The sequence below is a fragment of the Panicum virgatum genome, chromosome 8K (genome assembly GCF_016808335.1).
Source record: "Panicum virgatum strain AP13 chromosome 8K, P.virgatum_v5, whole genome shotgun sequence".
Taxonomy (NCBI): Eukaryota; Viridiplantae; Streptophyta; class Magnoliopsida; order Poales; family Poaceae; genus Panicum; species Panicum virgatum.
Window position 1 is genome coordinate 53,444,495 of NC_053143.1, and position 23,111 is coordinate 53,467,605.

The following is a 23,111-nucleotide window of genomic DNA, read 5'->3' on the forward strand; positions in this document are numbered from 1 at the left end:
CCACATATTACAAGGTCATGCTTTTAACAGCAACACTACATGAACATATCACTACATAGCTTATGTTTTCTTGAATCTGACAACCTTCAGCTTTTTTGGCTTTTCCTTGTCGTTGATAGGAACTGGAGATAAAGCAAGACATTGAACAGGCTCTATAGTGTCTTCAAGTTCAAGTATCCTCTTACGGCTGTAAATGTAAATAGAGTTGTGTGAAATAAATATAGATAAAAAGCATAAAGGTATAGAGAATGAAGCTGCAGTACCTTCTTGTGATAGGGCTTGGTGTAGAAACTAGTGTCATGGCTCTAGTTGGTGTAGATAAGTCATATTCCAGCATTTTTCTTGACATACTACATATAGGTAGAAATCATGTAAAACTGTAGCTATGACAGTAATACCAACGATCAGGAAAATGCAATACCTCCTTGTCACTGGACTTGGTGTAGAAACAGTGGAGATTGCTCTAGATGGTGTAGCACTGTGAAATGTATATATATATATGAGATATGTGCAAGCTAAGTCAAACACCATAAAGTTTGAGTGAAAAAATCTTACAATGGGTCAGAAAATGATGGTTGTTGCTGTGTTGGTTCAGCAGTACTAGATGGCACTACTGTGACATTTTTCTTGCCTCTCTTTCTCTTTGGTTTTGGAGGGGCAGGAGGTGGTGCATCAGATTCATAAACATACTCGTTACATGTTTTTTCCATGTGTCCAAGCTGCTTGCACCTTTTGCATCTTGTGGTTCTTTTTCCAAAGCCCCCTTCCGCTACTGATTTGTATCTTCTCACTCTTGGTCTCCCTGCTGCCCTTTTGAGAATTGGAGGCCACAACTTGAACCCTGGGTTAACTTGAGGCCATTGTTTCCTATCTGTCATTGGCTTTACAGATTTTCCATAGGCTTTCTTGAACTTTGCCACAGAATAATATTCATGAACATAGTCTTCAATATTATAACCTCGAATTGAGGTTATAATACACAAAGCGTGTGTGCATGGCAGACCGGTGATTTGCCAACGCCTACAGGTGCACTTCCCCTCATGGAGATCAACAGTATGCCTCCAATGAACTAGATTCTTTGTAACACCTTCAACTTCACCTAACATCTCACCTTCTTTACCACCTTCTTTGTGTGAATACCTCCAGATATATTTCAAGCCTCGACTCCTTGCAAAGAGGTCCTTCATGACATTAGGCAGTATCTTATCTTTAAGCTTCATAGCAATTTTTCTTCTCACGAACATTTTTTGCATGCATAATTGTCTTATCCTATCCATAAGATCAACCACATGCAAGGATTTTTCATTCCTAATCCAGCTATTAAATGTCTCAGCTATGTTATTTGTGACATAATCACACTTGCTTGCTTCTGAAAACAAGTGCCTTGTCCAGAGGTGCTTGTGGTTATCATGTATCCACTTCATTGCTTCAGGGCAAGCTTCATACATCAAATTATAGTGCTCTTCAAATCTATGTATCTGGTAAGCTCTACATGCTGGCCATAAGTGCTTCTCAAAGACTTCACCTCGATACCGCTTCTGAAAGTTTGCAACTAAGTGCCTCATGCACTCTCTATGCTCAACCCCATTTTTGAAGATGTGAGTAACAGCAGAATCAATTCCTTTTCCTGCATCTGTTGAGATCACTAGGCCTCGAGGTGAGCCAATAGCTTGATGAAGTCTGCTAAAAAACCATGACCAATTTTCAGTTGTCTCTGATCCAAATACCCCATAACACACAGGAAACATCCAATTATGCCCATCAATAGCAGTAGCCGATGCAAGTTGACCCTTCCATTTTCCAGTCAAGTGGGTGGAGTCCACACCAAGAAAAGGCCTACAACCATGTAGAAAACCATCCACACATGCGCTTAAGGCAACAAACATTCTAGTAAATCTCTTCTTCTTCCCAACTTGCTCAAATTCAATGTCCACCAAACTCCCAGGATTTGTCTTCTCAACCTCTGCCTTGAAACTGAAAATGTGCTCGAAACTGTCATCCCACTTTCCTTTGAGTTGTTCCAAAGCCATATTTCTTCCATCCCACACTACCCAGTATGACAACTGCAGGTGATACTGCTCTTCTAATCTTGTCTTTAGTGCTTTAGCTCCAATTGTAGAGTCCTTTGCAAGCCAATCGAGAATCCTATCCCTCACCCAATGATTGCTTGCCATGCTATTTTTTTCAACTTTCCCTGTGCTTTGACAAGTGTGTGGATAAGGTATTTTCTTTATCTGCAGAAAAAGAACAAAAAAAATCAGTGCACAAACAAAAATGCAATTTGTTCATGCAAATTAATCAAATTTCTGCAATACCTTCCATGTCCTTTCATCTTGCAACCGTGAAGCATGTATCCGCCACTTGCACCGTTCAGCTTTGCAATACCCTCTATACCTTGTTGACTCAGAATAGGGAGCTGCAATTTCGAATTCACCCTTAATTGCATATTGCCTAATTGCTTTCTTAAAAGTATCACCATCCCTAAAAGTTACACCAACTGCTATTGTCGGGTTCTCTAAATCCGTTGCATGTATAAATGTTTCACAACCCAATGCATCATCCACAACTAATTCATCGTCCAAGCCAACACACTCGGCATCATCCTCCAAGTCAACACACTCTAAAACATCATCCAACCCATCACATTCAGAATCAGAAAGTAAAGTTTTGAAAGGATACTCATCATCCAGACCAACATACTCTACATCATCGTCCACCCAAGCTACTTCAACACTTTCCTGAACTAGAGGCTCCAAAAGGGATGGTGCAGTTTCAGATGAAGGTACTGCAATAATCTGGGCATCTGAGGTCTCGGTGCTTCCCTGCAATACACAAGGCATGTTTTGCTTCCGCCCAATTTCATGCACAGAATCTGAATAATCCTTTTTCATAACACAGACTTGCAATGAAAGCCTTCTTATCTCCCAATACATGTCAATTGCATCAATTAATTTCTGGTCAGAACTAACCTCCTCATAGCTACGATTTATTTTGTCCCAATATGTGACACGCAACTTGTTGTTAGGTCCTAGATTAATTTCTGTAGCAATATCAACTACCAAATCTTTCCAATTGGTGTGATCCCTATCTAAAACCTTTGGAATATTACATGCATCACAATAAACACGGTTGCCATCATCAGTCAATTTCACATAAGCACCGACACGCACAGCAAGCCTGTAGGACGAATTGGGATCCATCCTATACACAAATATTGACACAAATTGAAGCAGAATCAACACATGTTATGGTCTACTGCGCAAAATCGAGGTCAAAGTTAAAACTAACCCTAGGGGAAATTGGAAGAAGACTTACCCATCGGGAACCCATGAAAGATCGGTCTGATCCTGCGGGAAAATCTCGCTGAGAAATCGTGGGACCTCCATCTTCTACCGACTACCGCTGGAGGGCCCGCGCTGTGGCTCTGGTTGGCCAAGGTCGCGCCCTAGGAGGTGCTTCCCCTGGGTGCCGTCGCCCGTCGGGCACGACCCCGCGCCGCGAGTGTGGGGGGGGGGGGTAGGGGGAGGAGAGCCGCCAGAGGGGCTGCACGCCGGCGTCGAGGGCGGCGCAGCCTGGGATGCAGCGGCGTGCTACCACCGCCGCTTGTATCGCCGGTGCAGCCAGCCACAGAGAAAGCAAGAAGCGATTGAGTTGGGAGGGGAACGATGCGTGCGTCTCGATCTGAAAAGGCAACAGGGGTAAAACTGTCATTTCGGGTGCATTTACAATTTAATTAAGTAAATTATAGAGTCCAGTGTCTAGCAGCAAAAGACGTGTTTGAGGAGTGTGTCCAGGCCAAACTGTTTTTTCTTAGTGGGCTGCAGCAAAAGCTCCCATCCAACGGTGTCCACGAGCTAATTTTGCCAATATACTACTAGTCAAAGAAAGAGGCCCCTGGCAAGTCCGGTGCAGGTCTCTCCGACCTCCATGTCAAGTCCCGCCCGGGTTAATTATGAATGACACTGATGCGTTGCTCCATGTAACCAGCTGACCCCACCCCCTTATATTACTGTTACAAGTTGTTCCAGAATCCAGATGGAGCATGCAGATTGGTTGTTCAAGTCGATCTCAACTACAATACTCTACTGTTTTTTTAGACGTGTCTCCTTGTCAATCGATTGACAAATAGCTTATCCATCAATCACCTATTCCAGTCATCCAACATCCACCTATTGCCCCCTGTGTTGTTCGCTGTTAATGGTCCCGGCAGTTTATTGTTGCACGACTGTTGTTAATTTTTTATCACAGACACACGGGCGCACTAATGGTCTGCTGACAAGTTAGTTTAGGGCTATTTTTTTGTTCTGTTGGAGGCCTGCTAATGTTGCCGGCCCAATACATCACATTTGAGCCAAAGAACTACATATTTTTATCAACTGGAGTGTAAATAAAGCATCCCAGAAAAAAATACAAGTTTTTTTTGCTAGAAAATAAATTTACACTATTTTTTTTTCAAAACTACTTTGATGTCAACACAAAAGTCAATAATTACAACAAACCAAATAGTTACAATTTTTTTGGGCTTACAAGAAAGTTACAATTACAAATTTCTCCCGATCCATCTTCATACCAAACATGAAAATAAAACCGATGCTCCAGCTATCTAGTCTCACATTCTCTTTGTCCCCACCCTGAGCACATAATAAAAAAACAAACTTATGTGTTAGTGTGGAGAACAAAGAAACCAAATATTTCCAGCTTTATTTTGGTATATTGCATGAATATGCACAGAAATAACAATCTACCCCGAATTAAACATACATTTCTGGTTAAAGAACACATTGAAAAGGGCTCAAGGGGAAAAAAAACTACACATTGTACCTTGTTTTGTTGTTAAGATATGAGAGACAATCTCTTATCAGCTCTGCCTTGTAGCCGGCGAATGCACTCTGCATATTCACACAATATACCAGAACCAGAAGAGATTGATCTTGTAGCAAAGTTGTGTTCCCCTAAGAAGTTTAAGACTTTTAATAACCTCATCTGACTCACCAAATTAATGATAAAGGCACATGGTAAGCTCAAAACTGGAATAATATATTTTTTTACACTATAACCATCTTGGTAAAAAGAAAAATAGAATTCCAACTAAAGATATCTTCTTCTATTCAACAGCAGGTGGTGCTTGGTTTCATGCTGTTGGATCTCTCTGGTGGAAATCCTAATTGCCTCCTTTCAGCCTACAAAAGGATAAAAAATATTTGTGAAACTACAGTAGATGTACACAGCAATAAAGTTATATTTTAAGTTTTTAACTAGTTGTCAAATGACTCAAAGCAGTAGTTTTGTCAAATGACCCAATGCATCACATTTGAACTGAAAAACTGCATATTTCTATCAACTGCAGTGTAAACAAAGCATCCAAAAAAAAAGTTACAAATTTTTTTTTGGCTTGACAATAAATTTACAATAACATTTTTTCAAACCTATTTTGATGCCAACATAAAAGCTAAACATTACAACAAACCAAACAGTTACAATTTTTTTGGGGGCTTACAAGAAAGTTACAATTTCAAATTTCTCCTGATCCATCTTTACATCAAACATGAAAATAAAATTGATGCTCCAGCTATCTAGTCGTCACATTCTCTTTGTCCCCACCCCGAATACATAATCAAAAAATAAACTGATATGTTGGTGTGGAGAACAAAGAAAGCAAATATTTACTGCTTTATTTCTGTATATTGCATGAATATACACAGAAATGACAATCTACCCCAAGTTAAACATACATTTCTGGATAAAAAACACATTGAAAAGGGCACAAGGAAAAAAATACACATTGTACCTTGTATGTTGTTTAAGATCTAAGAGACAATCCCTTATTAGCTCTGCCTTTGTAGCTGGCGAATATGCACTCTACATACAGTGGCGGAGCGTGAGATAAAATTAAGGGGGGACCAATTTGTGAAGGCTCAAGCTCAAAGAGCCGACATGCCGCACCGCAGGCAAGCTTTAAGTGCCACATGTCATGGCGCCCTAGAGCGCAATGGAGAGAAAGCTTGGCGATGGTATTAGATAAATATGCGTGAGGCATCAAATAATATAAACCTAGCTACCTAAGCTTTTGAGGGTAGCAATTAGCATAAAAATAAAGTTATCACCAAAAACTATGAATCTATGAACTTGCAAGGTTAAGTTTTAGAAAAGAATCGACAAAGGGACTAACTGTAGCCCCTTAGGAGCCCTGTGCTCTTCTTCCTATGTCCAGGCGACAGTGCCCAGCGAGCTCCGCAGCCGGTGAGGTAGCAACAGCTAGCAAATACAATAAAAAGAGAGCGTCGCGACGCATTATCCAGCAATCACAGTCAAACGATGCAAAATGCAAGAAAAGCAATAGACATGATTGCACGTGGTCCTCTCTGGATAGTCCTGCAAGATCCATGAATGAACTCGGATACGTGAGTTGCTTGTAATAAGCGGACTACCAAAATAAACCAAAGCCTCGTAAATTCTTTGGGAGGAAGGGGGGGCCGAGGCCCAGGTTGGCCTCCAAGAGGCTCCGCCAGTGCTACATATTCATGTAGAGGTGCAAATGGGTCCCCCTTAGGGTATCCACTGCCCCTCTTTAGTATAAAAATTTGTTATAGTTTCTCAAAATGAACTTCCACTTTGAAAAAACTAGTACAAACTTTTGAACTAAAGAGGGAAGGTGGATACCCATAGGGGCACCTATTTGCACCCATATATTCATGCAATATACCAAAAGAGATTGATCTTATAGCAAAGTTATGTTCCCAAGGTTCAAAAAAATGTTATTAAACTTCATTTAGTCGAGATTAAACTCTAAACAAAAGCCTAACGTCTATGTTTAATCTACGTTGACCCTACGTTTAACCTTCCTAGCACTAGTCAAAAGGCTAGCGCCTGCCTGGTGCCTAGCGTTTACTTGAACATTGTATCTTCCCCTAATAAATTTAGTTCTTTTAGTAACCTCATCTCACTCACCAAATTAATGATAAAGACGCATGGTGAGCTCAAAAGTGGAACAAATTATTTTTTTTACACTATAGCCATCATGGTAAAGAAAAAAAATCGAATTCCAACTAAAAAAAAAACCTTCTTCTATTCAATAGAAGGTTGTGCACTTGGTTTGGTGCTACTGGGTCTCTCTGGTAGTAATCCTAGACAGTTTTCTCCTTTCAGCCTACAAAAGGATAAAAAATGTGAAATTACAGTAGATGTTTTCAACAATAAATTTACATTTTAACTGCTTCTTGTCAAATGACTCAAAGCGGTAGTTTTGAATGGGATAACTGAAAGAGAAGATGTATAAATTCATGACACACTAGTATGCAACAGAATACAAATTTCAAGAGGCAGCCACATACCAATTACCTCTCATAGGAACAGGACTAAGAAGAGCACCGAGAAGAAGGGCTCCATAGCCTTGATGGTCTATGTGAAGGAGACAACCACGTGCCCCAAACTCACATTGGTGAAAACTGAAAACATTTGCCATCATCTGGATCAAAGCAGGATCCGGCTTTGTATTAAACGAAAACAACAGAAGTTCACCATTAATTCACACCAAACTAAAAAAATCCTAGCATCAGTCAAATATAAATCAAGTCTGACACTAACACACCATCAATGCTTGGAACAAACAATTTTTATTGTTCATTTGTGCATAGCGAAAGGCTCCACTAATCCTAAAAGTGACATTATCTTAGCATAGAAAATATTTTAGGACTAACATCTATATCATGTTAAATCCCACACTGTGCAAAAAAGATACAAGCTCCTACAGTAGAATCTACAAGGTCTCTACCCTTGTTTGGTAAAAAAAAATTGTAGTAAGTAGATCTAAATTACACAAGTTTCAATGTTATAATGTTGTCTAAATATTGTAAACAATAATTAATAATTAAGCTAATGACGTGCTACAATCCCAAACGATTACTAATTAAATCACACAACACATGCATCTCTGAACTGGCAAACAGTGAGAAAGACATAAATTCTGAGTGTCAGACATATGAAAGGCTAATGTCTTATTGATTTTCTTATTAAAATGAGGGCTGAGGGATCTCACAACCCTATAGTCAATCAAAATTAATCCTTAGCAAAAACATATAAGGTTGCATATCAAGTGAAATCTAGGAATTAAGCTCAACAATGCAAGTAACGTAACTAGGTACCCCGCATGGACAAGACAAAGAATACTGTCAAAAATCATGCAAACAAGATATTGTTAACTAGTAAATTTAGTACAGACAGTTTGTTTCGGTCATGTCATTCCTAATCCCAAAGAGGAGGTACTAATAAAAAAGTATATCAGGTGGTATCATTTCAACAATTGTTAACTTACACAGTGGTTCACAGCAACAGCTACCTCCAAGCACCTTGCGAATGGTTGGATTCCATCAAACACCTGGTGCTAATCTGACACTCTTAGTCACCTCCAGATGCATTTCCTAGCTTTACTAACCGATGACACAAGTAAGAAAACATAGAAATTGATGAACACACAAATACACAAAATTTACACACCCCAAATCGAGAGGAATAGCAGGCAACCTATAGAAACATAGTTCAGGCACCTCTCATTAGATCCCCAATTTTTTAGACCCTACAGGACTAGGTCGAACACAAACAAATTCCCTAATCCATCCCCACAAATCTAAACCTGAACACAAACCTACCTCAAATCCTCAAATTCAAACCACGTACTACCCCAATCGAACAATTGCAGACCTCAAATCAGACAAAAGACCTACAACGAAGAGCGAACTGACGGAGATGGGGCTCGATCATCTGGTCTTCACGTTCGCTGGCGGCGGATGGGTAGGCGCTGTCTGGGCCGACGGCAAGTGCGACGGCATGCGGGAGAGGCCATCCGGAGGCAAGAAGCAGGAAGACGGAGTGGAGCCATTGGGGCCGCCATGCTCTGAAATCGCCAGCGAAAATGGTCTGAATGAACAGACCAGGGGACACTGACCTTGCTCGCGAGAGGGAGGGGGTCGGAGGGTAGTGATGCCAACCCGAGGAGCTAAACGGGCTGCTGGGTAAGACCAAACAGATGGGCCCATGGTTGGAAATAGCCCGCTATAGCCTCGCTATAGCCCGCTAATAGCTTTTTAGGAGATCTACCGCTACGCTATACAACATTTGTCCGCTATATCCGCTAAATGAGATTTTATGAGATTTAGCCATGCTAAATGTCCGCTAAATAGGTTTCTGTGAGACTTAGCAGCAATAAATGTCAATTGGGTACTGTTGGGTAGTTAAGAGACATGTTAGACTCAAATTTTAGGTGTTAGACCAATGATACTTATAATTTGTATTAGATTATTTATTATTTTATCATTTTGCTAAATGATTTAGCTTTCGCTATAGTCCGCTACAGCTTCGCTATAGCTATTCTATAGCTTTTAGAGAAGGTTACCGCTAAACTTCATAGCCCGCTATTTCCAACCTTGGATGGGCCTGATAACACAAAGCACATATGAGCTGACCCGAAACACATGATTTACACAGAGGCTGATCTGCTCCGTCCGTTGCCAATCGGACGAGCCAAAGCGTTGATTGATAGATAAACGAGATTTCAACCGGTTGACAAGGAAGAAATCTCTTCGTTATACCCGGCGCGTGGTTCTTTCTTATGCATGTACGTACAAGATGGAAACGGACAATGGACATGAGCATAGTCAAAGAGGGGTTAGGCGCCGGGTCTGCAAGTCCCGTCCCTTTTTCGAGAGATGGAAACTATTTCTAATCAGCCAAATACGTACTCTCCATGGTAATAAAGTAGCAACCTAATAAAGTCCGGTGCTAGTCCCTCCTACCTCCATCTCAAGTCCCAGGGACTTGCATTGGATGCCCTCTTTTGGAAGGCCAAGGTTTTGGAGCCTCAAGCGCGGCGTGCCAAGTCCCTCCGACCTCCATGTCAAGTAGTCCCGGCCTTATGAATGAAACGGCTTCCGGATGGAGCATGAACCGGAGGTACATACTCCTTACTCACATCAACATGGGTTCAACTGAACCTTCATATAGCTTGAACACATGCAGAGCATGAACCAGAGGTAACTTAACCAACCCGGGCACCATGTCTTCTCGACACCAATGCAAGTAGCTAGCCAGCAACGAACTGTATATATGAAACATGCATGGCTCGCTCTGGCTTGCTTGGAGGAACCAAAGCTAGCTAGCTATATACAGAGGCCGACCGACTGCTTGCATGCAGCAGCATCGAGCCATTGATCGACGTCGTTCATCATTCTGCGCTCCAGCAGCAGGTGCATTACATTCTTCACTCCGACTGCCCCCTTTTACTCTTGCATTATTGAAGCTCCATGCTTGCAGGACCATCATCATCAGTGCCAAGTTACATGGCGGGGTTTTGGGGCGTCGTCGGGAAGGCGGCGAACCTGTTTCAGCTTCTGGGACTGGATGCCATCACGCTCGTCACCGTCGTCACGACCTGCTTCCTGAGGTTGCGTGAGATCACGGAGGAATGCAGGAAGCTCGAGGAGCGTGTGCAGGTGCTCGCCAAGCTCCTGCTCTCCCCAGCCCGCTGCTGGATCATGCAGCAGCACAACTTGGAGCAGCTGGGGCATCAGGTCACCAATGCGCTCAGGGATGCGCACGACCTCGTCGAGTCCTACAACGGGAGCACGCTGTTCGCGCGCGTCTGGAGGGGCAGGAGCACGGCCAGGCGGCTCCGTGATCTGCGCACTAGGATCGACTCCTACTGCGGCCTCATCCTCTCCGTCGACGCCTTCCTCTTCGCCTCGCAAGCGAGCCACCACCCTACTCCGGAGACCGATATTGCAGGCGTGCCAACGTCGTCGACCGGAGATTCCACGGATGAAGAGTCGACACCTGCGGCTGCTAGTGATGATGATCACACTACTCACACCATCATCGATATTATTAGCGACGATGAATGAGTAGTACGTCATATATACACGCACACAAGAGAGGAAGCCCGGAGTCGATCATCAAGACTACAGAATTAAGCATCGATCGATCCTTTTAGGCTTTGTGAGGAATAATTGTTCTATGATAATTGAAATGCTGGAATAAAATGCCCTTTATCTGTAAAAAAAAATAATGTATCTCTGTCATGGTGTATACTGTATCGATGCATGCTCTGTACAATTTTTGGTACAACAACTGATTCGACTGTCACCTCAATATGTCGCAATGAGCCAACTTGGTCGACTATATTCTGAAGGTTATGCCCGCTTTCACTTAGTCAAAGCTTCAGTGTCACGCGGACGCACGCAACCAAATTGACAATGACCAAAATTTGTTCAGACAGTTTAAGCAGGGTTTGCATTTTCGTCGAATGACCAAATCCCCCTTTTTTTTAACCACAAAACAGTTGTAAAGATTTAAATGAGGCCAAAAGTTGGACAACAATGAAGGCATGATCCACTCATCTGTTCGCCAATAACATCAAGCTCTTCTTGCTGCGATTACCGAGACAACCAGACTATAAACCAAAGCATGCACCTCGACAGGCCACTGGAATGAGGGTATGCGGCCAAAACATCAGAGCACCTAACTTTGCACATCGCGGGGGCACTCGTTTCGGCACTGGATGCTATATACATAGACAGGTTGACCTGATGTAGACAAGCTCTTACAGTTACAGATCATGTGGAGCGCAGGCTTCAAAAGTTTAGAGTATCACCAAGCATCATGAAGATTATGGCCATGCCTAGTTTTCCGACAATTATGTCTTCAGGCAGTTGTCACAGGGGCTAGGGCCATCCCTGCACCTTTGCCTGCTGTACTGCTCACCAAAGTGCTCCAGGAGCGCCTGCCTCCGACATTCAGTCTGCATGAAAAGGGAGAAAAATCATCACTTGTATATTGTTCAGTTTATGCAGAACTTTTGACAGGATAGTGTACTGAACTGTAGATTTACCTTCAGCTCGCAATACGATTGCATCTTCTTCGCTTGCTCCATCGCCGCCCTGAAGCTCTCGCTGTTGAAGTTGTCGCCGTTCCTCAGCATGCACACAATGCGACTGAAGTCTTTCTTCTGGTACAGCACGATGCAGTGCGCGGGAAGGTCGTCTCTTCCAGCCCTCCCAGACTCCTGATAGTAGCTCTCTATTGATTTCGACATGGTGTTGTGGATGACAAAGCGCTGCACGGTGAAGATATTAGCACCACAAAACTTGAAGAGACGGACAGAACACAGACAGAGGTATATGCTAACGAAGGCTGAAAACACGTACCACGTCAGGCTTGTCGATCCCCATGCCAAAGGCTATGGTAGCACAGATGACCTTAACCTCCCCACTGTGCCATTTTTCTTGGACACTGGTTCTCTGACGAGCTGCCAGGCCAGCATGGTAATGCGCGCATTTGATCTTGTATTTCTCCCTCAAGAACTTGGCGGTGTCTGCACATTCATTCTTCGAGAGACAGTACACAATGCCAGATTTGTTCATGAAGCGCTCTTTCAGGAGATCACCCAGCTGCTTCTGGGCAGTTTTCGTCTTGCCAATCACCTCATAGTTGAGATTCAGTCTATCAAAGCTCCTCTTGAGAACTACAGCATTAGGTATCCTTAAAGCACCAAGGACGTCCTGCAGGTTCCATCCCCTTAGCAGTAAGCAATTTGTGCAGTTGTGCCCAAGCTGTTGTGTGAGGGAGTGCCTTCTTACCTTACGGACAGATTCAGTTGCTGTTGCAGTTAAAGCCATGATTGGGACCCTAGGGAAGTTCTGCTTGAGGCATCCTAGGCCACGGTAATCTGGACGGAAATCATGTCCCCATTGACTGGTTTAGAAATGAAAATCAGAATTAATTTCAGGGTATAAGCATATAGCCGCTTCCTTCTAAAACAATCATCACAAATGACAGATTGATGTGTTACCTTACACAGTGTGCTTCATCGATCACAAATCTTGCTAGCAGTCCCTATTCAAAGACATTGATAATACCATTTATCAGCAAAACTTAGATAAAAAAAATCCTATGCAGAAAGTAGAATTCAAACAGTGAAGTTTCAGACTAGTACCCTCTGATCTAAGCCTCTCAGGATCTCCATAAACGTGTAGTTTGCAGCAATTCTTTCTGGAGTTACATACAGAAGTTTGAAGGATGGCTTGCCGGATCTGCAACAGGATAATATCATGACAACATGGCATGCATACAAAGATATGTATCCGTTTCATTGGTAATTAGGTACTCTGCAAGACATTTCTAGCACAGCTAAAAAGAAGGTACATACATTATAGATCTAATCTCAAACGTTACAGAGACCACATAATGATTACCTGAGCTCTTGGATTACTGCAGATGCCTGAGCAGGAGTTTGCTGAGAATTCAAGAATGCTGCCGGTATCGCAAACTTGTAGGTTAATGCCACAATCTGATCCTGGATAAGCGACAACAACGGGCATACAACAACGGTGACGCCTTGGTGCAGTGTTGCAGGAAGCTGCAAGAATAGTAATTTTGATGAAGCGTTCAAGGTCTTGACACCAAGGCATAGAAGAAGAAAAAATAATGTTGAACAAGAACATGGAATCAGCTGACCTGATAGCAGAGGCTCTTCCCACCACCAGTTGGCATAAGTATGAAACAGTCTTGATTATCCATTGCAGCCCTGCAAGCTTCATACTGCAGAGGCCTGAAGCTTTTGTTGCCAAAGATGACAACATTAGCAAAGTTGACATCATCTAGACAGCTAAGCTGCTCATAATTAAGAGTTTCTCTCTTCTGATGGAATGCAGCTGGGCGCCTCTCTTTATTTGAAGTGGGAGTCGTGGAGTCATATCTGTTGGCTCCCCCGGTCACCTGCAAATTCATAAAATCAGCAGCAGAAAGGCAAGAGGACAAGCAAGCTTGTTTGAACGCACAGAATGAACACCATAATAGCATGTTCGGTATCCTGTCTGTACGCAAGCTCAATCGTCTTCCGTCATGGTATCACCTTACGCAGAACTAAAATGAGAATGGAAATGGCTAGTAGAGGAAGATCATGATAGGTGGCTTACAGTAGACTTTGCCGAGCTCCGGCTCTGCATTCCAGAGTTTCTAGATTGCGCTTGCCTTTGGATACTGGAATAATTATTGCGACGGTTATCAACTCCATCCCCCATGTCAAAATCTGAATCATCCGAGGGGACATCGAAGGCCTCCAAACCATCAGGAGCGCGGCGACCAAACGAATCCGTCTCCCTGAAGGCACCAGAACCGCCCATAGCAGCGCCTCGATTACCGTCAGGCGCATTCGTCGTCATCATCATATCATTCAGATTGCCGCAGGCTTCGGTCTCGATCCCTCTGAGGTCGTCCCAGTCGTCCGTGGGCTGCGTGGCGTCGGCCAGCGAGGCGAGGAAATCGTCGCCGCAGTTGTCGACGGTGACCATGCCCATGCCATCCTCCCCTGCACCGCAGGTTTATTTATTGGCGGCGCGGAGTGCTGTTAGTTTCCGGGCGGGGTGGGGAGAGGGGGAGAAGTAGCTAGGCGGCGGCGGAGGAGGAGGAGGAGGTGCCGTGGGTGGGCGGGCGGGTAGGTACCGTAGATGTCGAGGAGGCGCACGAGGCAGCTGGCGGCGAGGCTGCGGTCGAAGCCGCAGTCGGCGGCGAGGTCGAGCAGGCGGCGGCTCTCCCGCTCCCTCCGCGCGCGGTGGTCCATCGGCGTCGCCGGCGAGCGGGTGACCGACGGGCCGGGCCGTCTCTCTCTGCCCGCGGGCACGGACGCGGCGGAACCCTAGCGCCGGCGGGCGGCAGGCGGGAGGGCGAGCGGGATGGGCGGGAAGGCGGGGAGGAAATTGGCGGGAACGGACGGGCGTGAGCGGGTGGTGGTGATGGGCCTGCTGCTGGCGCTCGCCCCGGCGGGGGATGGGGTAAGCTTGGGCTGGCTGCAGCAGGGCCGTGGGCCGGCTGCCCAGCCGCCCAGGTGGCGGCGGTGGTGGTGCGCTGCTGTGCGTACTGGCGGGTGGACGTCATGGCGCGTCCGTCCAGGCCAGGACGGAACGGAACGGGCGTCACTGACGCCTCGTCCTCCGCTCTCCGTCCTGGCTGGGCGGGGCCTCGACACAGCGCGCGGCGGCCGGCCGGTAGGCGTTGCACGGCACGGCACTGTGCGCCGCGTCACCTACCCGTACGGAAGGCGGACGCCCCCACCTGTGGGCCGCCCCACAGGTGGGGGCCGGTGGAGGGGCCGGCCGGAGACGCTGTGCACTCACGGAGGGGCCACCTTCTTGCGCGCCGCCGCCGCATGCATGCCCCCACGCCGCGTGGCTCGGCACGCGCGCGCACGTTGCCCCGCACCTACCCTCTACTCCGCCGCATGCATACAGCCTACCTAGCATAGCAAACCTGTTGAGCAATGGACGCCCACCGCGGCTGTGTTTAGTTCCCCCTGAAATCTACTGTAGCAGTGCGGGAAAAAAAATACTGTAGCATGTTTCGTTTGTTTGTGGTAGATATTATTCTACTATGACCTAACTAGGCTCAAAAGATTTGTCTCGCAACGTACATCAAAACTATGCAATTAGTTTTTTTATTTACCTACATTTAGTACTCCATGCATGGATTATTCGCTACATTTAATGTTTCAATGTGATGGAGATATGATGTTTTTGTGGGAACTGAACACAGCCCGCGCAATCTTCCGGTTTTTTTAAACGAAAACGGTAGGAGCTAGACCTTTCATTCTATTAATAAGTAAAAAATATTTGCATATCTGCTGCCGACTTAACCGGAGAGAACAAGTCCAGTCCAACATCGAGATCAGCATTTTCAGGATCAATACAATTTCCTTTATATCAACGAACATGCTCAGTCAGCGATCGCAGCAAATTAGCATTTGGCTGTGTTTAGACGAGGGGAAGTCGGGGAGAAAAAGTCACATCAGTCACTGTAGCACATTTTAGCATTTTTCGTTTATTTGTGGTAAATATTATCCTACCATGACCTAACTAGGCTCAAAAGATTCGTCTCGCAACGTACATCAAAACTGTGTTTAGATGTTTTAATGTGATAGGAGATGTGATGGATGTGATGGAAAGTTTGGAAATTTTGGCCATGTTTGGTTGAGATGTGAAAATGTTTTGATGAGAGAGAAACGATCCTTTGACCACTAATTAGGGGTATTAAATAAAGTCTAATTACAAAATTACCTCCACAACTATGGTACTGTAGCAGTTGCTCTATCTAATGAGGCCTTTAACCGCATGATTAGAGGATAATTGAGCGCAGTTACTGTAGCATCACTGTAGCCAATCATGATGAAACTTGGCTCATTAGATTCGTCTCGAAAAGTTACACTCATCCCTGAAAAAGTTTTACAAATAGACTTCATTTAGTACTCCATGCAGGCGTTTGTCTTTTTGTGCAAACTTGACAAGACGTTTAACTAAACATGGCCTTTGTGGAACTAAACACACCCATTACCAGTACCCTGCATGCGAGTGCATCGTCGCCTGGCAGTGGCAGCTGGAAGCTGATGCAGGACCCAGAGGAGCCGCTGCCTTGCGATTACGCGGTTTGGCAGGGTCAGATCTGGAAATATGCAAGGAATATCCTCCCACGAGAACCCCTGCTGCTTCCGATTATCCCAAATACCCCCTTCCCTACAGACCAATCTCGCGATTTCCAAAAACCACAGGGGCTGAATCGCAGGAAAACTTCCCCTAGTTAAAACCACGCTTCTCCCACCCTGTTCCCACCACCACCACCGGCAGCAGGCAAGGCACACCAACCCACCACCGCCTCCGGCCTCCGCCACCTTCTCCACCGGCCCCCGCCACAGCCAGCGCCCGACCACACGATGGCCGCCGCCGCAGCAGCAGCGGACGCCGGGGACCCGCCGCCCTTGGCCGGCGGGTGCGACGACAGCGCCTGCTCCACGCCGTTCGTCAGCGCGCCGTCCAGCCCCACCCGGGACCGGGACGCGTTCCTGCCTCACCACGCTGCCGCCTGCTTCTACAGCGCCCCGGCCAGCCCCACCCGCGGCGGCGCCAAGGACTTCGGCGCCGGCCTCCTCGACTTTGACTTCGACTTCTCGTCGCAGTTCCCGCCGCCCTCCGCCGCCGCCATGTCGTCCGCCGACGAGCTCTTCTGCAACGGCCAGATCCGCCCCGTCCGCCTCGCCGCCGCGCTGCTCCAGCCGCAGCAGCCCCACGGGGACGCCGCCGCGGCGGCGCCCGGACCCGGCGCCGCGCTGGAGGAGGACGGCTGCTGCGGCGACGGCATCGACGCCGTGCTCGACGAGCGCGGCCGCGTCCGGGGCCGCTCCGTGCGCCGGAAGGCGCGGTCCATGTCCCCGTTCCGCACGCACTGGATGAGGTCGCCGGCTCCTGCAGCGCAGACGCCGGCGCCGGAGAACGAGCCCGCTGCCGACGAGGAGCAGGCGGCCGCGGTGACCCCCGCGGCGTCGCGCTCGTCGTCGTCGTCCTCCACCGCGTCCTCCGCCTCCTCGGCCTCGTCGTCCTCGTCCTCGTCCTCCTCCCGGGGCTCCCGCCGCTGGGGCGGGTTCCTCAAGGACCTCCTCCACCGGAGCAAGTCCGACGGCGGCAAGACCCACCACCACCATTCGCACCTTCCCGCGGGTCCCGCCCCGCCGACCTCGCCGTCCCCGGCCGCGGCGCCGAGGACTTCGGCGGGCGGCCACAGCGGCGGCCGGCGGAGGTCGGCGCACGAGCGGCTGTACGCGGCGCGGCGGGCCGAGGCGGAGGAGATGCGGCGGCGCACGAACCTGCCGTACCGGCAGGGCTTCCTCCTCTTCGGCTGCATCGGGCTCGGCCACCGCAGCTACGGCGCCGTCCACGGGGTCGCCCGCGGGCTCAACGCCGCCGCCGCCGTCTCCTCCCGGTCGTGACTCGCGGCCGGCATGGCCCTGCTCAGCTCACCTCACCTGGGGATGTGATGTGATGCGGCTCAGCTCCTTGTCGTCGCTGTCAGTGTGGAAGTGATTAGTGGGTTAATCTAGTGCCAAGAACTGCATAGAAAGGAGTAGCTAGTAGGATTATTTTGGTGTGATGTAAACCAGCTCGTTCATCCGGTGGAGATTAGTGGAAAGATGTTAGTTGCCATCCCTGATTTCTCAGCTTGTTCACCCGCAACCTGAAAAATCGAAGCTTTCTACTACATTTCTGATTGGGCATTGTTGAGGGGGGGGGGGGGGGGGGGGGGACTGAACAAGAGCATTGTAGAATCTCGCATTCTTCCTCTGTTCACTGCAGAACTCCTCTGTCCACCTTCAGAGGTAGGGACTCGAAGCATTTCACTTGTAGGTTCTACCAGTTTCTCTGTTTGGTGTAGTAGTTCAGTTGGGTAACCGTACAGCAGCTTCTGTTTCAGTTCGAGCAGAGCAGGGAGAAAACCGATTTCAGGCAGCTGTGCCGGATTGAACACGCATGTCTCGTTTGCTCACAACAAACTTGTCCCTTTCATCGGATATCCCTATCAGTTCGATCTTCGACACATCCGGACCTTCTTTTTTTTTAAAAAAATGAAGCAAACAAAGCAGCTATTTTTGCATCAACTGGAAAGGTGAGCAAGAGAGTCGGGTGTAGTAAGTGCGTAAAAAAAAAACAGATTAGGGAACCCAAAACGGAAAGAAGATGAAGGCTGGCGGTAGCATGTGAAGAGCGCAAGTTTTACAAGGATCGATGGAAAGGAAAAAGCAGGAGGTCACGACGCCTTCTTCTCCAAATCTTTCGTCCCCTCGCTTTCGCTTTCGCTTCAGACCCCCGAGGCGAAGCCATCGCCTTTCTTTTCTCCTCCTTTCCTCACTAGCTCCTTTCCCCGAGAGAACACAACAGACAGGCTCAAGTACGCGTCACGTGACGGATGACATGTCGTTTTTACCCCATCTCCCTCTCAGGGGCTGTGTTTAGTTCCCAAAAACTTCCCCCCAAACTCCAAATTTTCCATCACATCTCCATCACATCAAAACATTAAATATAGCAAATGACTCATGCATGGAGTACTAAATGTAGTTAAATAAAAAAACTAATTACATAGTTTTGATGTACGTTGCGAGACGAATCTTTTGAGCCTAGTTAGGTCATGTTAGGACAATATTTGCCACAAACAAACAAAACGTGCTACAGTGCGCTACAGTGACTGATGTGACTTTTCGCATCCACTTTTTACACTCCTTTTACGGAACTAAACACACCAAATTTCCAAACTTTCCATCACATCCATCACATCTCCTATCACATCAAAAAATTAAATATAGTAAATAACCTATGCATGGAGTACTAAACGTAGTTAAATAAAAAAAATAATTGCATAGTTTTGATGTACGTTGCGAGACGAATCTTTTGAGCCTATTTAGGTCATGGTAGGACAATATTTATCACAAACAAATGAAAAGTGCTACAGTGTGCTACAGTGACTGATGTGACTTTTTCTTCCCAATTTCACCTCATCTAAAGACAGCATCAAGGGAAGGGGGATGGCGGTAAATTATAGCCTGCGGTGCGTTTACTTTTACCCGCCCAAGGTAACCGAAGAAACGGCCTTTTCACCGCCCTGCGTGCAGCAGCATCGATATCGCCGCTCCTTGATCCACAAGCCGCAGCCAAGCTCGGTGGTAATTAGTAGAAAACTAATAACAGCGCGGTCAGAGGCTAATAGCAAAGTCCAGGCGGAGGTGAAAAATTATTGCTCTGTACTAGTACTAGTTCGCTGGGAGTTACCTGCGTGCGTGCGTTTACCTGGTGTGCACTGCAAGCCTCCCTCGGAGGCTTGTCGCGCAAGCTCCTTGCTTCTAATCTTTACCGCGGCAATGCCTGGCTGTGCGCGTGCGTGCGGTGTGTGTGCTAGAGAGAGAGAGGTCAAGGCGTGCCCAGCACACAGCACGGCAGTCAACAACGCATACTTGCTCCCCACACAACTAGCTAGCTGGTGAAAGTGCACTCCTAATGTAACCAGCATCGCTGATCAGCAGCCAGAGATTAGCTGAAGCCTCAATCGATAATGTCTCCCTTTTTTTTCATACTAGTTTTTTTTACTGCGATCCGCTCTGAGCTAGAAGAGAGAGAGGAGAAAGAGACAGTAGTGCCGAAAGAGAGCAAGTACAGTGCAGTACAGTACGTGCGTTAGCGGAGCAACGCTACAACAGTGACCATACGGCCTCTGCCCCTTCTTTCACTGACGCCTTGGTAAAGTCCACGGGCTCCACACTACTACTCCCCACTCACCACAGCCTGTTTTTATAAGGCAAAAGTCTATTTTACCTCCTCCAACTATCACCAAAGTTTGGTTTTCCTCCTACAACTATAAAACCGGGTATTTCACCTCCCTCAACTTTTCAAACCGTCCATTTTACCTCCCTCGAGCGGTTTTGAAGGCTGTTTGATACAGTAACCGCAGTTTTGTCTTTTTCTTTTTTAAAAAAATTTCAATTGAATCTTTGAAAAATCATAGTAAATCACAAAAAATCATAAAATAGAAAATCCAATTTTGTTGGACTCCACATGAGTAGATATACTCAGTGAATATATTATATGGTATACTTTAGTATAATTTTTTAACTGTAACTTTAGATATATACTTTTCTGTAATTAATTTATAGCTACAGTTTTCGTCGTCCCATTATGGTGAAATTTTTATGGTAGGCTAATCATTATATGATTGAGCTATAGTAAAAATTTTATGATTATTAGATCATGTATGACTGAGTTATAGATTTATCTATAGATTCGTCTAGATTTTTCTATAGATTTATCTAGTTTATATAGATAAATCTATAGATCAGTCAAACATGATCTAATAATCATAAAATTTTTACTACAGCTCAATCATATAATGATTAGCTCACCATAAAAATTTCACCATAATGGGACGACGAAAACTGTAGCTATAAATTAATTATAGAAAAGTATATATCTAAAGTTACAGTAAAAAAATTGTACTAAAGTATACCATATAATATATTCACTGCGTATATCTACTCGTGTGGAGTCCAACAAAATTGGATTTTCTATTTTATGATTTTTTTGTGATTTACTATGATTTTTCAAAGATTCAACTGAATTTTTTTAAAAAAAGAAAAAGACAAAACTACGTTTACTGTAGCAAACAGCCTTCAAAACCGCTCGAGGGAGGTAAAATGGACGGTTTGAAAAGTTGAGGGAGGTGAAATACCCGGTTTTATAGTTGTAGGAGAAAAACCAAACTTTGGTGATAGTTGGAGGAGGTAAAATAGACTTTTGACTTTTTATAATTACCGCAGCCTGTGTGCAGTGCAAGGCATTCATCTCATCTCCAACAGTCACATGTCACTATTACCCCCTGCACAAGGAAAGTCCCGGCGCCTGCTCTATCTGCTGCCCCCTCTGACACGCAGTAAAAAAGATCACGGCTGTGTTTAGTTCCAAAAAACTTCCCCCCAAACTCCAAATTTTTCATCACATCTCCATCACATCAAAACATTAAATATAGTAAATGACTCATGCATGGAGTACTAAATGTAGTTAAATAAAAAAACTAATTACATAGTTTTGATGTACGTTGCGAGACGAATCTTTTGAGCATAGTTAGGTCATGATAGGACAATATTTGCCACAAACAAACGAAACGTGCTACAGTGCGCTACAGTGACTGATGTGACTTTTCGCATCCACTTTTTACACTCTTTTTACACGGGTGTGTTTAGTTCCGTAAAAGGAGTGTAAAAAGTGGATGCGAAAAGTCACATCAGTCACTGTAGCGCACTGTAGCACGTTTTATTTGTTTGTGGCAAATATTGTCCTAACATGACCTAACTAGGCTCAAAAGATTCGTCTCGCAACGTACATCAAAACTATGTAATTAGTTTTTTTATTTAACTACATTTAGTACTCCATGCATGAGTCATTTGCTATATTTAATGTTTTGATGTGATGTAGATGTGATGGAAAGTTTGGAGTTTGGGGGAAGTTTTTGGGAACTAAACACAGCCCGCATCTAAACACACCCCACGAGGTGGCCACGCAGCAGCCGCCTCTGATGGATGATAGATGGATGGATTGGAGGGGCGGATGTGACAACACCTGTCCCAGCTCGCCACAGTAGCACTACACCCCCTTCACCCCGTGCTGTGCCCCCCATCTCCATCCATCCATCGTCTGCCAACGTTCCTTCCCCACGCAGCGCAGTGCGCAGCAGCTCCGTCGTGTCGCCGTCCGCCGAGGCACGCCGGCGCCAAAGCCGGGGACGGCTTCGGCATCGGCATCGGCATGGGCGCATGGCTGACGCAGCAGGACGACACGAGACAGCAGCTGGGACGAGACGAACCGACGATCGAGGAGGGGTGGCCATGCCGTTTTGCTGGGAGCATATCTATGCAGCCGGCGGTGGGGGTCACCTGACTTGAAGAATGTTGTGCAGGGCGGCGGTAGGGCACACACGGTGGTGTCCCGGCCGGTGCCGCTCGACATGGCCGGAAATCTGTGAGCGTCAAGAGATTTGTCAGCGACGGTTAAGATAAAATGCAGTTTAACTTCAAGAAAAAAAATAGATTTCACTAAACTGGTACGAGTACACTGCACAGATAGAGACTTTGACTTTCACTAACCGCGTGGACCATGGGAGTCTTTGACTGGTAATGACGACGATAAAAAAGGCAGCCGCGTAGCTCCAGTGCTGCGACCTGGCCCCGGCGGCAGCGGCACTCATCAGTCGTCACTCGCCGGCAGCTCGGCTGGCCCAGCGTTCCTCCCAATCATCTCCACTAGCCACACATGTCACGCACCACGCCAACCTTGTAGTCCTAGAGTACACCAAACCAAGCAAGCAGCAGACCTGCAAAAAGGATCCAATTATCCGATCCAAAGCATAGGTGCATACATAGATTCCGATCATTGCCACGGCGCAAAAGAAGAACGAAGAAAGAAAGAGAGAGAGATACAGTTTAGGTAGTGATTGGGTTCCTATCATTGCCACGGCACAAAAGAAACAGAAAAAGATCCGGCTTTTATATCGTTCTAGTACTACAATGGATAAACTTTGCAGGTAGAGAGCGAGAGAGAAGAAGAAAAAAAGAAGAAGAAAAGGCTTGGCTGACCTGACCCGACCCGACCCTGGCCTCCAACTCCAATGGCGAGAGCCCCGTGCGCCGGGCGAGATCCAACCAGATCGCCGCGGCGCTAAAGAAACAGTAGGATACAGCATGCATCCCGCTACGGCAGCAAGCACTA

General features: G+C 46.3%; 3 protein-coding genes and 1 long non-coding RNA gene across 8 annotated transcripts; 1 reads left to right on the top strand and 3 right to left on the bottom strand.

The window, feature by feature from the left end:
* Positions 1 to 34: 34 nt before the first annotated feature.
* On the bottom strand, positions 35 to 3,386 carry LOC120645967. Its single transcript, XM_039922666.1, has 6 exons — positions 3,316 to 3,386; positions 2,316 to 3,201; positions 556 to 2,234; positions 422 to 478; positions 264 to 350; positions 35 to 187 (listed from the first exon to the last, which is right to left on the bottom strand). Exons 1-6 carry the CDS (start codon positions 3,384 to 3,386, stop codon positions 61 to 63), a joined length of 2,907 nt encoding a protein of 968 aa, XP_039778600.1. The 3' UTR covers positions 35 to 60.
* A 1,028-nt stretch (positions 3,387 to 4,414) lies between these two features.
* On the bottom strand, positions 4,415 to 8,996 carry LOC120645229. Of its 5 annotated transcripts, none has more exons than XR_005664184.1 (4): positions 8,312 to 8,996; positions 5,789 to 7,465; positions 4,822 to 5,180; positions 4,415 to 4,631 (listed from the first exon to the last, which is right to left on the bottom strand). It is a non-coding gene; the product is annotated as an uncharacterized LOC120645229 (long non-coding RNA). The 5 variants fall into 5 exon arrangements; XR_005664185.1 differs by having other exon boundaries at positions 5,789 to 7,147; positions 7,339 to 8,996; XR_005664186.1 differs by having other exon boundaries at positions 5,789 to 7,147; positions 7,332 to 8,996.
* Positions 8,997 to 11,253: 2,257 nt separating this feature from the next.
* LOC120645230 (ATP-dependent DNA helicase Q-like 1) lies at positions 11,254 to 14,718 on the bottom strand. The gene is made up of 10 exons (XM_039922030.1): positions 14,491 to 14,718; positions 13,965 to 14,356; positions 13,504 to 13,764; positions 13,242 to 13,405; positions 12,983 to 13,079; positions 12,839 to 12,882; positions 12,627 to 12,741; positions 12,195 to 12,548; positions 11,879 to 12,103; positions 11,254 to 11,788 (listed from the first exon to the last, which is right to left on the bottom strand). Exons 1-10 carry the CDS (start codon positions 14,606 to 14,608, stop codon positions 11,684 to 11,686), a joined length of 1,875 nt encoding a protein of 624 aa, XP_039777964.1. The 5' UTR covers positions 14,609 to 14,718; the 3' UTR covers positions 11,254 to 11,683.
* A 1,901-nt stretch (positions 14,719 to 16,619) lies between these two features.
* LOC120645231 (trinucleotide repeat-containing gene 18 protein-like) lies at positions 16,620 to 18,332 on the top strand. Its single transcript, XM_039922031.1, has 2 exons — positions 16,620 to 17,816; positions 17,851 to 18,332. The coding sequence occupies exon 1, from the start codon at positions 16,748 to 16,750 to the stop codon at positions 17,795 to 17,797; it is 1,050 nt and encodes a 349-aa protein (XP_039777965.1). The 5' UTR covers positions 16,620 to 16,747; the 3' UTR covers positions 17,798 to 17,816; positions 17,851 to 18,332.
* Positions 18,333 to 23,111: the final 4,779 nt, after the last annotated feature.

Coding starts and splice junctions, on each gene's coding strand:
- LOC120645967 (XM_039922666.1), bottom strand. CDS start 3,386: ATGGAGGTCCCACGATTTCTCAGCGAGATTTTCCCGCAGGATCAGACC. Junction 2,235..2,315: donor AAGATGAAAGGACATGGAAG/GTATTGCAGAAA, acceptor CTTTTTCTGCAG/ATAAAGAAAATACCTTATCC. Junction 479..555: donor CCATCATTTTCTGACCCATT/GTAAGATTTTTT, acceptor TACATTTCACAG/TGCTACACCATCTAGAGCAA.
- LOC120645231 (XM_039922031.1), top strand. CDS start 16,748: ATGGCCGCCGCCGCAGCAGCAGCGGACGCCGGGGACCCGCCGCCCTTG.
- LOC120645230 (XM_039922030.1), bottom strand. CDS start 14,608: ATGGACCACCGCGCGCGGAGGGAGCGGGAGAGCCGCCGCCTGCTCGAC. Junction 12,883..12,982: donor TGAGAGGCTTAGATCAGAGG/GTACTAGTCTGA, acceptor GTCTTTGAATAG/GGACTGCTAGCAAGATTTGT. Junction 12,104..12,194: donor GGATCGACAAGCCTGACGTG/GTACGTGTTTTC, acceptor TTCACCGTGCAG/CGCTTTGTCATCCACAACAC.